The sequence below is a fragment of the Myotis lucifugus genome, unplaced genomic scaffold (assembly GCF_000147115.1).
Source record: "Myotis lucifugus unplaced genomic scaffold, Myoluc2.0 scaffold_306, whole genome shotgun sequence".
Lineage (NCBI taxonomy): Eukaryota > Metazoa > Chordata > Mammalia > Chiroptera > Vespertilionidae > Myotis > Myotis lucifugus.
In genome coordinates, this window is record NW_005871354.1 from 1,304,794 (window position 1) to 1,318,559 (window position 13,766).

The 13,766-nt window shown below is 39.1% G+C and overlaps 1 protein-coding gene across 1 annotated transcript in view; it reads right to left on the minus strand.

The window, feature by feature from the left end:
* Positions 1-12,834, minus strand: part of TACR3 (tachykinin receptor 3) — a 51,404-nt gene extending 38,570 nt beyond the window's left edge. Inside the window, exons 1-2 of the mRNA XM_006100271.3 lie at positions 12,783-12,834; positions 11,861-12,605 (exon numbers count right to left, since the gene is read on the minus strand). Coding sequence (XP_006100333.3) covers positions 11,861-12,605; positions 12,783-12,834 — 797 coding nt within the window. The remainder of the gene's footprint in view (positions 1-11,860; positions 12,606-12,782) is intronic.
* Between the last annotated feature and the right edge of the window lie 932 nt (positions 12,835-13,766).

Consider the following 13,766-nt stretch of genomic DNA (forward strand, 5'->3'; position numbering starts at 1 on the left):
CCCCCTTCAGGGTGGGGGTCCCCACTGGGGTGCCTGGCCAGTCTGGGTGAGGGGCTGAGGGCCGTTTTCAGGCTGGCAGGTGACTGACGCTCCCAACTTCTCATTTTTTTATTTTTTTTTATTCTGGGATTTATTTACCTTCTATGGCTGTCACTGGAGCTGAGAGCCAGCTTTAGCTCTGGGGCTCGGCTCCAACTCTGAGACCTCAGCTGCTGAAAGCAGGTATCTGGGTTTGTTTGGCTTCTATAATTGAAACACTGTTGCAGCTCCAGCTCTGAGGCCCAGCTGGCTGAAAGCAGGTTTCTGGGGTTTGTTTAGCGTCTATAATTGCAACATTGTTACTTAGAGTGCAGCTCAGGGGGCCAGCAGCGGCAGGCGGGGAACCTTGGCTTCCTCCATCACTGCAGCAAGCAAGCCTCCTGTTCGCTTCAGCTGCCTGGCCGCCGGCTGCCATCTTGGTTGGCAGTTAATTTGCATATCGCCCTGATTAGCCAATGGGAAGCGTGTCGGAGGTATGGTTAATTACCATGTTTGTCTATTATTAGATAGGATTGTTGTTTGAATATTAGGTAAACTTTCCTGGGATTTTTAGTGTAATGCCTGTGTGAGTTCAGCACACACCCCTCCGATTTCTAAAACCTGCTCCCTGACCTATTTGGTGCCCTCTGTTTTCATTTTTGAATATATATAACATACATTCATCTCAGTATAAAATTGTTAGAAAATTGTACTGTCATGTGATTTCCACAAAAAAGCCAATTATAGAAAGCATTTCAGATTTCACAATTTTATTGGATTTACATGTTCAGAGGAGGAAAAACTAGATCACCATTTTTTTCATCCTGATGGTCCCAAACCTGGCTTTCTTTTTTTGTTAATAACTAACCTGTTATTCTGTCATTTTCTAAAACAGTACATGCACCATCAGTAATCCTGTCACTTATAATCTTTGAGAAATTTAGCCCAGTTCCCCATCTCATCATCAAGCAACTCTGTCTAGCTCAATACTTTAGGAATTCTCCTGAATAAAATTGTTCCCATTGTGTCCACTGTGACGTTATAAAGAGATATATTAGTAATTATAAAGCTTAAAATAGAGAATTTGACCTAATCTGGGGTATAGGTTGAAATGATGGGAGAAACATTCTGTGATCTCCCAGAATTAATGAGAATGAAGGTGGGATTAGAAGAGAAACTGGAACAGCAAGCCCTGAGGTTAGAGAAAGCATGAGGTATTTGAAGAACAAAAGAAGGCCAGCTTTTCTATAACCCAGAGGAAGAGAAAAGCAGAAGAATCAAATGAGCTGGAGATGTAGGTATTAAGGATGGCTTCATCAATATAATATAGTCAATATCAACTTAGATTTTCTTTTTTAAAAACAAAAGCAGTAACTGCTAGCACATTAAATGTTTACTATGTACTAGACACTGTTCTAAGAGCCTTATATAGAAACCATTTAAACTTTAAATTCTAATTATTTATAGCAACCTTAAAACTATTTATATAAAAAATGCTACCTTATTGATAAACATTACATAAAACAGTTTCTCCACAAAATTTCAGACACAGATTTATAAGTGGTTTTCTATGTTGACAATATAAAACTTACTGCTAAAGATTATTTTCTGCTTCCTCTACTATCTCTGATGATAAATAATTTAAAAATCAAAATATAATAGGTTATTTTATTCAGGTATACCAGTATTATAAAATTTTAAGTTACTTTTTTTGTTGTATAATTTACTACCTGTATCATCTCTATACTGTGTCAGGAAATTAATGATATGATATGTTATATAACCTTGTATATACCATTTCCAAAGCCCTGCTTTCACAAAGTCAATCATATATTGAATACTTAATTTTGTTAAGATATTCATTTCCAATGGAAATCTTTTAAAACTCTTGGCAGATAATCTTTGTGGAAGTAATGCCTTTATAAAAATATATTTAAAGTTCACATTCATGCCGAAACCGGTTTGGCTCAGTGGATAGAGCATCGGCCTGCAGACTGAAAGGTCCCAGGTTCGATTCCGGTCAAGGGCATGTACCTGGGTTGCGGGCACATCCCCAGTAGGGAGTGTGCAGGAGGCAGCTGGTTGATGTTTCTCTCTCATCGATGTTTCTAACTCTCTATCTCTCTCTCCCTTCCTCTCTGTAAAAAATCAATAAAATATATTTTAAAAAAAAAGTTCACATTCACTATAAGTATTTCCAGTATTCAATGTTTTATAAAGATAAAACAAATTACTATAAATAACAGTGTGCAGTATGCATAACTGTACATGATATTCTATTTGTATATAAGGTAATATGCATACAAAGCCCTTTTTCAGGGCAATAGAAAATAAAGGTAAATCAATTTTACTTCACTTTATAAGGGGAACAGTTTTTAGATGAAGAAAGAATTCAAGATGTTGCCCAAAGTGGATTTAGAGAGAATACCAGCTAACGAAACCCTCAGGTAAGATCGATGGAAATGTTATATAATAATAAATGGGTAAAGGAAGTGAAAATTTTAAACAGAAGAATCTCAGGACACTTGCTAGTTTTAGTCAAATATATGGAGTGCTATAATATAGAACAAATATTAGAGCAGTTTGATATCACTATAGAGGGTAGAGCTCAGTTTCTGGAGAAAGATGAATCACATATACTCTCCAAGGCTCCAAGGGTATATGGATTGTCTTCAGTGGTATTAAGATTTTTTTTTTTTGGCTCCGTTGTTAAAGGTACTCAGGAATAGAATGAGTGGCAATTTTTTTGATGAATTAAAAGACTATAAACTTCCAAATGAAATAGAAGAAAGTAGACTCCATCACAACTTTGAGATTCCAAACTTAATCAGAGAAAGGTTGTCTGAAAGCTAATTACTAGTATAATCAGAATTATGACAGGAATCAGATTGATGAAGACAAGCTAGTATGTTGAAAATTATATATGTTTGAAGTAATTGTAACTGTATAATTTTCAGAGTACTACAAATGTGACTCACATAGCAAATAGTATGAGACCAAATTCCCTTCCATCAACTTCATGATTTGGCTTCCCTATTTATACGCCTTCTAGGCATGTGATTAAATAAAGCTACATATTATATTTGGCACTACAAGTCAAATTCTGGCAGACATTTTTCTTTTATATATATATTTTTATATATATTTATATATTTTTTAATATATTTTATTGATATTTTACAGAAGGGAAGGGAGAGGGATAGAGAGTTAGAAATATTGATGAGAGAGAAACATCGATCAGCTGCCTCCTGCACACCCCCTACTGGGGATGTGTCAACAACCAAGGTACATGCCCTTGACTGGAATCGAACCTGGGACCCTTCAGTCCACAGGCTGACGCTCTATCCACTGAACCAAACTGGTTAGGGCCAGATATTTTTCTTAACCAAGAGCAGCACTGAGTTCTATGAAAGTGAGTGGAAACAATTTTATATCTACTCTCCTTCAGTATGAATTACTTCAGAAGAAACATGACTATTACTAATGTATATAAGAATATGTGTGTTTCATAAAGAAGTTCTTTTACTCTTGGAAAACTAATACTACTTGAGTATGCTCATTGTAAATATTCATATGTACATATGAGTTTTTCTGAACCTCTTCCCCTTTCTCATTTCCTTTGTGCAGTCCTAAATAATATCAGCCCAATTTCTGACATTACCCGTTATGTTCCTTACTTCCCTTCCAACTATCAATGTCTGGACTATTAGAACACCATCATTGTAGGTTTCTTTGATGCTACTCTTTTCCAACTTTCTTCACATAGTCTTCAAAATTCTCATTCTAAAATATGTTACTGTTTCTTCACTTCCAACAGGATTAACTGCAATTCTGCACACCCTTTACTATAGTGACACTAAATATCTTACCCTTTCCTCAAACTGACTATAATGCATAAGTCAGAGCTCCAGGGAAAACAAGGCACACTCAAATGAGAAACTGAAGAGAGTTTAATAAATAGGTCATTTACAAAATTCAATAAAGAAACCATTTGAAAGTCCCATTTTCAAATGATGAAAGGACACCAAATTGATATCAATGTTCCTAGGATTAGCAATAGCAAAGAGTGGGTGTCCCCCACCCCGGGCCCGAAGGATGAAAGAATCCTATAATCAGAAGTGAGGAGGTGAAGCCTTTGGAGAGAAGCTCTTGACACAAGATATGGCTACAATTGGGCTTTAGCAAATTTGCAGCAATTCTGAAAAGAGGGTGTGGTTCATATATCCTCAAGCTATTCTCTCTTCCTCCTACAGCTTCCAGGTGTCTCCCATTAGGCAAAGCCAAGAAGAGGCCAGACAGCAAGGGACCCCATCCATGCAGTTAGTCCATAGAAATAGCCAGGTGGGGATGGGGAGGGAAAAAGAGTGCAATAGGTAGAGAATAGATCCCAACTGAAAGAGGGAAAGCACCCAGCTCAAATATCCTTTCACAATTTCATGTTTTTCACATGCTAGTTTCCTGACTGAAATGACTTTCCCCTGGCTCACACCTTATTCTAAAGTTCCACAACTGAGCTCTACGCAGATTACAAAATGTTCACTGTGAATTCTTTCCCTTCTCTACATCCAGTTAATTTTTACCTCCTCAGAGCTCCAGCACATTATGCACTTACTTTGATTTTAGCTTGTTGGAGATACTGATTTTATTCTTCTCTATGTTCTTTGGCACTTAAACAGTATCTGTAGTAGTCAAATGATTGTTGAATAGTGATTACAAATGGTTATTGAATGTTTGTTTACAAATGAGAATTTCAACACATAGTATATAAATTTTTAAATTGCTAAATGGAAATAATGAACAAAACATAGAGTATGATTAGAAGGTAAAAATGACATTAAATAACATAATGTATACAAAGAGATAGACAATGTCAAGCACAGTAGACAATCTAAATTATCCTAAACTATGTCAAATAACATGAAATTAACACTTATGACAAAAACAACAACAAACAAACAACAACAAAAAACCCAGCTATAGTGATAATCTTGAAACAAAAGCAAACAAAAAATAACTTATTTTAAATAGTTCTTTGGTATTTGTGATTGGCATGGAAAGAGAAATAAGCTTATGCCAAAATTCTGATGTAAGAATTTAAAAAGCTTCTTTTGATATTGTCTCTAGCTCTTCAACAGAAACCTAGTCCATTGGGGCACTAGAGTTATAGTATAGGTGATTTCTCTTCTAATTCTCTCCTTTTTAAACAAATTCCTGTATGAAAGCAATGAGTAATGAGATCTATGCAACTTTAATTAGGACAACTTGTTCTGAGTGAGTCAGTGATTAAATAAAAATATTTAATGTTACAGTTGGAGACTGTAAGTTCTTTGGGGAAAGTAGGAGTTAATTGCTTTCAATTTTGTCTAATGTGGATCTACATCAGGTAAAACTTTTTCCTGAAGTAAATAGTGGCAGGTAGCAGTTCCATTGTATTATCCTTAAACTCATAGAGATGATGGTGTACATCAAGCAGAGGATGTCTAAATATTTGAGTATTTAAATTGTGATGGAATAAATGCTTATTTAACTGTTAATGGAAGAAATTAGGTAGTAGATAACCTCTACACTTGGAAAATAAAGATAGAAAATAGAGGCTATTTTCATATCTAATTCAAAATTTTAAATTATATTTTCATGACATCTCAATAAGGTAATTTGAATATAAATTATTCAATGATAGAAAATGATAGGAAAACAATTTGTATTGAGTGTCAAATATATGCAGTCATTATCCTAGATGCTATGAATTTGTAGTAAACAAAACAAATAATAGTAAATAGAAGAAAAATAAAGCAGAATAAGTAGATAGGAAATGATATGAGGCTACTGTTTTAGATAGTAATCAGTTCACACATGAGCTACACTGAGAAATGAAAAGATAACTATTCATTCCTTTGTATGAATAACTTCTCTGTCCTCTTGTAACAAACCTACAAATGTAATATACTTTTATTCTAATAGTAAAAAAGAAGGATCTCTTACCCTTTGAGACAGCATGGAGGGACTTGGAAAGTATTATGCTACGCAAAATAAGCCAGTCAGAGAAAGATCTGTACCACATGATCTCACTCATATATGGATTCTAATGAGCAAAATAAACTGATGAACAAGGTCGATCTAGAGATATAGAAGCATGGAACAGACTGACGAATCTCAGAGGGAAGACAGGGGTGATGAATCTCAGAGGGAAGGAAGGGTGGGGAGGTGCATGGGAAGAGATCAACCAAAGAACTTGTATGCATATATGCATAACCCATGGTCATAGACAATAAGGTAATAGAGCCTGGGTTGGAAGGTGGGGCTGGGCTAGAGGGGTCAATAGAGGAAAAAAGGGGACATATGTAATACTTTGAACAATACAGATGAAAAATAATAAAATTTCTTTTTTGTTCTCATGGACCTTACATGGGTAGACAGACCAAAATAAAATACACAAAAAAAGCCAACCAATAAACATTAACTATGAACTAGTTATTTCGTATCTTAGAAGATGATACATATGATAAAGAAAAAATAAAGCAATTTAAAACAGAGTATTCAGAGTCTAGAAATAGTTCAGGGAATGAGTAACATGGTCATCTGGAGGATGAGTGTTTCACACAGATGTAAGATCCTGAGGTGAAAACATGCCTAGTAAGTTGATGAAATAGAGGGGACCCATGATAGTGGAGCAGAGTGGTGGAGTGGTGAGTAGACAATAAGGTCAGAAAACAGCATATTACCAGTTACTATAAATTCTTACAGACCATTGTAGGGACATTTGTACTGTGCAATCATCAGCACCATCCATCTTCAGAACTTTAATTAAAACTTTATATGGTTTTATGTAAAAATGTGCATTTCATTGAAGATAGTTATAAAAGAAAAAATATAAAAGAAAATAAAATTACCCAAAGTCTCATGATTCAGAGCAAATCAAATCTACATCAACCTTATTGCACATATAGAATTATATCAGACTATTAAACCTCTGGTCCAAAAATTCCTCATGTGTTAGAGATCCTGCTGAGTCTAGCATGGCTCCACCTGTGTCTAATGAAGTAGTGAGGCTGCACACCCCAGTTGTCTGTTTTACAGCATTTCTTTAATGTACCAGTGATCAAGCTTCAATAAAAATGATTTACACTTAGAGCAATGAGGCACAGGGAAAAAGGTATGGACAGTTCACCGTTCTGGAAAAATGGTTCGCAGCTGAGACCCAGCAAGTGAGAGTTGCAAGTAGAAGATGAAAGAACACTGGTCATTAAGAAATTGTTAATGGAGCGAAGGTAAGGGACAAGACTCTTTGTTTTCAAATTCTATTTGGAACACAGATAGACATCACCAATATTTCAAGCATAGGACAAAGTTTGTAACTTAGGAATTTTGCAGATTTGGGTGTAACAATGTGCCAAAACAGCTATCTGGAGAAGGACATGGCTTTTTTTTTTTTTTTAAATTGATATCTGAGAGGAAGGGAGAGGGAGAGATAGAAACATCAATGATGAGAGAGAATAATTGCTTGGCTTCCTCCTGCATGTCCCACACCAGGAATCAAGCCTGCAACCGGGGCACATGCTCTGACCAGGAATCGAACCGTGACCTCCTGGTTCATAGGTTGACACTCAACCACTGAGCAACTCAAGTTGGGCAGACATGGTTTCTTCCTCCCAAGAAACTGTCATGCTCTGTATCAGAGGTTGGCATTGCTCCCCTGTTCTCCCCTCCATACTCCTTCCCTCCCCTACTCTCTTCTCTTTTCCTCTTCTCCTCTGTTCTCTTCTTCTCTTCTCTCTGGCCAGGGTGTGGTTGGGAGAATGGAAGTGCTAAATTGACTATTGATACACTCTTATCACACCTCCCTAGGGAGTCTTTGAAATAATTGGGAGAATAGCAAGAAATGGTTTATAAGTAAAGGTTATGGAATAAAAAATATTCATGTTAATGTTACCACATTTATAAACATGTGTCTGGAGACTTGGGAAAATTGATTCTATATTCAAACCTGATTTTTTTCTATCTTTGAATAAGAAGTACAAATTGTAGAAAGCACCAGTGATTCATAAATTTCCTAAAAGTAACCTTTCCTAAAACATAGGAAAAATTGACCGAAGTTTTTATATCCATAATATGTATAGCATTGTAACATTTACCACAATACATTGAACTAATTTCATTCATTTATAACATCTACTTTGTTGTATAAATTGTTATGTCATATAATCCAGAAGAAAACCAATTAGATAAGAGAATAAATTGGAGCTCTCTATTCAAAACTGAAAAACAAACCCATGAAAGTGTAAGAGATTACTTCGAGTGAGATTCAGGCTTCATGATTTTTTTTAACTGTATTTTTTTAATTTCCCATAATAAATTTCAAAAAAAATGGAGGTTCTATGAATATGTTGCATAAGTTAGCTTTATGAAAAATAATATTCCTAAAGAAATTAAGAAAACAAAGAGTAGTATATAACATAGATTTTTATCTATTTGGCTAAAAGTATAACTTAGGCCTAGCTGGTTTGGCTCAGTGGCCAGAGCATCAGCCTGCAGACTAAAGGGTACCAGGTTTGATTCCGGTCAAGGCACATGCCTGGGTTTTGGGCTTGATCCCCAGTAGGGGATGTGCAGGAGGCAGCCGAACAATGTTTCACTCTCATCATTGATGATTCAGTCTCTCTCTCCCTCTCTCTTCCTCTCTGAACTCAATAAAAATATATTTAAAAATAAATAAATAAATAAAATATAACTTAGTTCAGTTAGATTAAATATTTTTAATAATTATTCATGTCAGGTATGTTCCTATGTTTAAATAATGTAAATTATTTTTGCTATCTTTGTTAATGTTTTTGAAATATAAAATAAAATGTATTACATTACTTAAGGTTTTCAGGTAAGAAATAGTGAATGTCATCTTCAAAATTCTGTAATTGAATATTCCAATCAATACTGGACCATGTGCCCAGAAATTATCCTTTACTCTATGTTTAGTTCGTTTCTAACTTAAACTAAAAATGTACTTAGAAAATATAAGAAAATATTTCCTATTTTCTAATATCTCCATATATTGAATGGCACATTCACACACACACACACACACACACACACACACACACACACAGGGGAATTACAATGAAGAATCACTTTTCCCACCACCGTCCCTAAATTTGCCATTTTGAAATGTAACAATTAAATATAACATCTAAAAGATGCTAAGCTTTCCCAGGATCATGCAGTAGAGCCAACATCCAAATCACTGCAGGCAGTCTACTCCCAGCCAATGCTCTCCTATGCTTCTACACTATCATGGCTCCTAAGAAGTCGTGATGACTGCCGGGTTTAATTAGACAAAGTTCTTCCTTCAATTAAATTAGAATTTAGGATTTGTTTATGCTATATACCTTACATGTATGTATAACACATCTTTCATATATATAACGTATATCTTAATTGAGAATGTAGATGTTAAAGAAGTATTAATAGAACAGATAATATAATAAAAATATTGTCATTTTTATTTACTTATGACATGTGCCATTCAATACCAATTTCACACACACTAAATTTTCATCAATTTCATGATGCACTATTAAAATTTCAAGAATATAGTGAGAAACAAAAATAGGGCCAGAGTTATAGAAGCATCAAACTGACAGTCCAACCTATGAGGGAAGGCGGGGGTGGGGGGAGGTAGAGTGGGGAATGAGGTGGTAAGAGATCAATCAAAGGACTTGTATGCATGCATATGAGCATAACCAATGAACACAGACAGTAGGAGGGTGAGGGCCTGTGCTGGGAGGTGGGGGCGGCTGAGGAGAGGTCAATGGGGGGAAAAGGATACTCATGTAATACTTTAAACAATAAAGAATTTTTTAAAAATAAAATACATTGATTTACAAATAATAAAAAGAATATAGTGAGAATTTCTTAATATGATATGCTAATGCCTCTTCTCCTGATCACATTAAAAATTACGTGCTTGCAGGAAATATAAAAGACAAAAAAAAGAGAAGAAACAAAGACAAAATAAAAAAGAAAGGTGCTCAAACCAAAGCAACATTCATTTCTATCTTGAAGCAATTTTGCCCGTTCCCCAATTTGGGACTGATATTGCTGCTTCTTTTTATTTCTGTCCCTCCTGAAATGAAGGGTTGAGACACATGTAGAAAATCAGAGATAAAGAGGAAAGGAATGATTGACAGTTTCAGAGATAGTAAAAAAAAAAAGTTATTTTTGTGCTTATTTCTCCTATTTAGTGGCAAGTAACCACTATTCCTTCCGTTTAACTCTCTGGGTCTATTTGAAACTCTCCAAAGATGCTATCAACACCTTTGTGCTCACTATTTCCATATAGTAAACACAAAGGATACACTTATGGAAAGAACTTGGGTTAAGCTGGTGGCTTAATGCAGTAAGAATTAATATTACAGCCTCATTTTATTTTGAAACAGTCTTGTTAATGTCAAAAAATGCTCCTTTCCAGCGGTGAGAATATTGAGATTTGCAGTTAAAGTGAAATCATCCCTGTATATTCCATGCACCTGTCAATCACAAAACTGAGACTGAAATCAACTGGCCTGGTTCATTTTTTAGCATAATGTTGAATTAAAGTGTAACCAGCTTCAATAACAGGTGGGAATTTACCATTGTTCTAACACAGGCATGCATATTTCATGATGTCCAATATAAGAAAGCAAATGCACACAGAAACATTTAAAACTTAAACATGAGAACAAGTGTTGGAGGCCCATCCAGCTTTTTAAGTTTGTTTGAGCATCTCAGAATCTCCTCTGTAGATGAGGGAAAACCTAAAAGTTACCTTAAACAGCTATAAGTTAGTATGTCTCATTTCTTTTTAAAAAATTTTTATTGAATTTATTGGGGTGACATTGTTTAATAAAATTATATAAGTTTCAGGTGACAGTTCTACAATACATCATCTGTATATTGTATTGTGTTCACCACCTCAAGTCAAGTCTCCTTCCATCACCATTTCTACCCCCTTCACCCTCTTCTGTCTCCCTTAACCCCTCTTAGTCAGCATTCGGCCGTCTGTGTCTATGAGTTTTGCTTTGTTTTTCCTTTGCTGAATCCCTTCACCTTTTTTACCCAACCCAACTCCCCTTCCCTCTGACAGCTGTCAGTCTGTTCTCTAACCATTTATTCCTTCAACTTTTTGCTACTCATTATCTGAAAGATTTGGATGTAATGTTTGAGGCACAGGGTTCACCCAGCTCACAGTCTCCGCAGACTACTGGAAGTAACCTGTAACCGGAGACACTGGCTGGTGGCAATCTTTGGGAAGGAGTTTCTAGGCTCGGATGGATGGATGCTCCATGACTGGGAGGCCAAACCGGTGTTGGCCCTGGCATAAAGATAGGGAATGGATGGGTGGGGGTGTGGACCAGCAAACCAAGAGCAGAAGTTAGAGTAGAGGTTGACTCTTTGTCCATTCCTCTAACAGAGAGATGGAAGGCCCTAAAGTTCATTTCACAGGGATGTAAGTTCTGCGGCAGTAGTTTGAAGCCATTTGATAAACTCGCTAGTATTGTTTCTAGCTGACTTTGTCCTACTTGGAATGGCAGGTTTTCTCATCTCCCTCATCGGCCTCCTTCAGTCCCTCTAGATGCCCTTAATGCGGATGGAGAGGTTGGGTGGAGTGGGGGAGGCCGTAGAAACAGAAACTGGTTCACCCCTGCAGGACTGACTACACATGGGTCCCTGACCTCCCTTCTCCAAGAACTCCTTCCCAGACTCATTCCTTTTATCACCAAACCCATCTTGTCACCATTTTATAACCTTATCCCCCCAGCCCAGCTCTCCTTGCTCCCTTCTCCCTCCTTCCTTCCTGTTACCTCCTTACCTGTCCACCGCAATGGCCGTCATAGAGTAGATGCTGGCGAACACCGCTGTGATGGGAAAGAAATTCTGGAAGCGACAGTAGTTGGCACCGAAGTACCACTCGCTGTGAAGCGCGTAGATGAAGTTGACCAAGGTGTTGAAGGCGGCCATGGAGGCGTCGGAGAAAGCCAGGTTCACGAGGAAGTAGTTGGTGACGGTCCTCATGCGCTTGTGGGCCAGGATGATCCAGATGACGATGAGATTCCCGAAGACCGCCACGGCCACCACCACGCTGTAGGCGAGGGACCAGAGCGCGATTCGCCAGGACGGCTGCACGAACTGGTTGGTGAGGTTGGCCCGGGGCTGCGAGGGCTCGGGGGAGGTCGCGAGCAGTCCGGGCGTGGAGGACGAGGCGGACAGGTTGCTGGCCTGGGCCAGCAGCGGCAGCCACGCAGCCTCGGCCACCCCCGCGGCTGCCCCCGCGGCGAGCGCCTCGCTCAGGTTTCCGGGGCGCCAGCGCCAGCTCCTTCCGCGCCCGCCGTCCAGTTCCAGGCTGCGGGGAGAGAGGCCATCGCCGCGGGTCTGGAGCCCTGGATCTGCCCACTCGCCCTCGGCCAGCCCGAGCCGAGCCTCCTGAAGTTCTTCGCCTCCTGGTCCCTGGAAGCGCCGCAGGGAAGGTGAGAGCGGCTCCCCTGGCTGGTGAAGGGATGCGACGAGCCAGCAAGTAATGGGGAGGACGGGCGCCACTTCGTCCAAGGAGTTTGAGACTTTGGCAGGATTGAGATGGTTGGGGCGATGTTAGGGCTGTCACCCGCCGGGATCTCGGGGTTCGCCCTGGCGGGAGCTCCGCGCACTGGCTGGAGCACTGAGGTCCGGGCGCCTGGCGCGCTTTATAGTCTCCTAGTCCCCCACTTTGGTGACGTCGTGGGGGCTTTGAAGCTAACCAACCCCTTCGATGCGCTCCTTTCCTCCACCCGCCCTTGCGAGTTCATTCATTCGCTACCCGCCTCCCAGCAGCTGGGCTTGGCGGGAGGTCGTGCTCCGGGAGGGGCTGCACTGTCACAGATGTAATTAAAATCTCTCCAAGATTGTTTTTCCACTTTTAACTTCAAGATGTTTTGCTGAGGTCCCTCCTCTCAGGCGTTTATTGTTCCTTTTCTAAACCAATTAAACTGTTCACCGGTAAATCAAAAGCACACCCCAGGGGATTTTTTCTGGGGGCGGGGGGCGGGGGAGCGCAGCGGGGTAGCTTGCTGAGGGCTGTGGGCACAGCTAGCCATGCCAGGTGTGTTGTGTTCCTGGCTTTAGGAATTCACTCAACTTTCTGCCCGTGTGTTTATGTTATCACTTCTCAGATCCCTTTTCGTCTATTTCCCACTTTCAAATCCAGTCGCCCTCTTCCTCTAATCTCCGTCTCCGGGACAGACGGTGGTTTCCCCTGGAGGATTCTGCCCTGGGTGGCATGCCATGACGCACAGGGGGTAAACCAGAAACCCGCGAGCTGTATTTTCTTGAAAAAAAAAACAACAACAAAAATTGGATTTCTTTATTTCTCTGGTATAAACGTATCCTGTAAGCAATCTAAATGCATACACTTTGTTATACAGTTTTGCACATTTGGCCCTTGGGTTTTCAAGGCCTGACCGTGAGGACACAGTGATGAAGATGAACGGCAATATCCTTAGTTTCCTGGGCAGGAGGGCAGGCCTGACTTCTGAGCTTTGGCCGGAGCCGGTGAGCTGGAGCGCACTGTGGAATGCGAGCTGGAGAAAATAGTCTGCGATTAGATAGAGTTTATAGACAATGCATCCGTGTGTTCCAGAGGCTACGCTCTCCTTTATTAGTTTCTTGGGGTAGGCGTGCAGGGATTTCGTGTTAAACATCATTTAGCAATCTCCTGAAAACACTTGGAATCTTCCAGCCTCAGT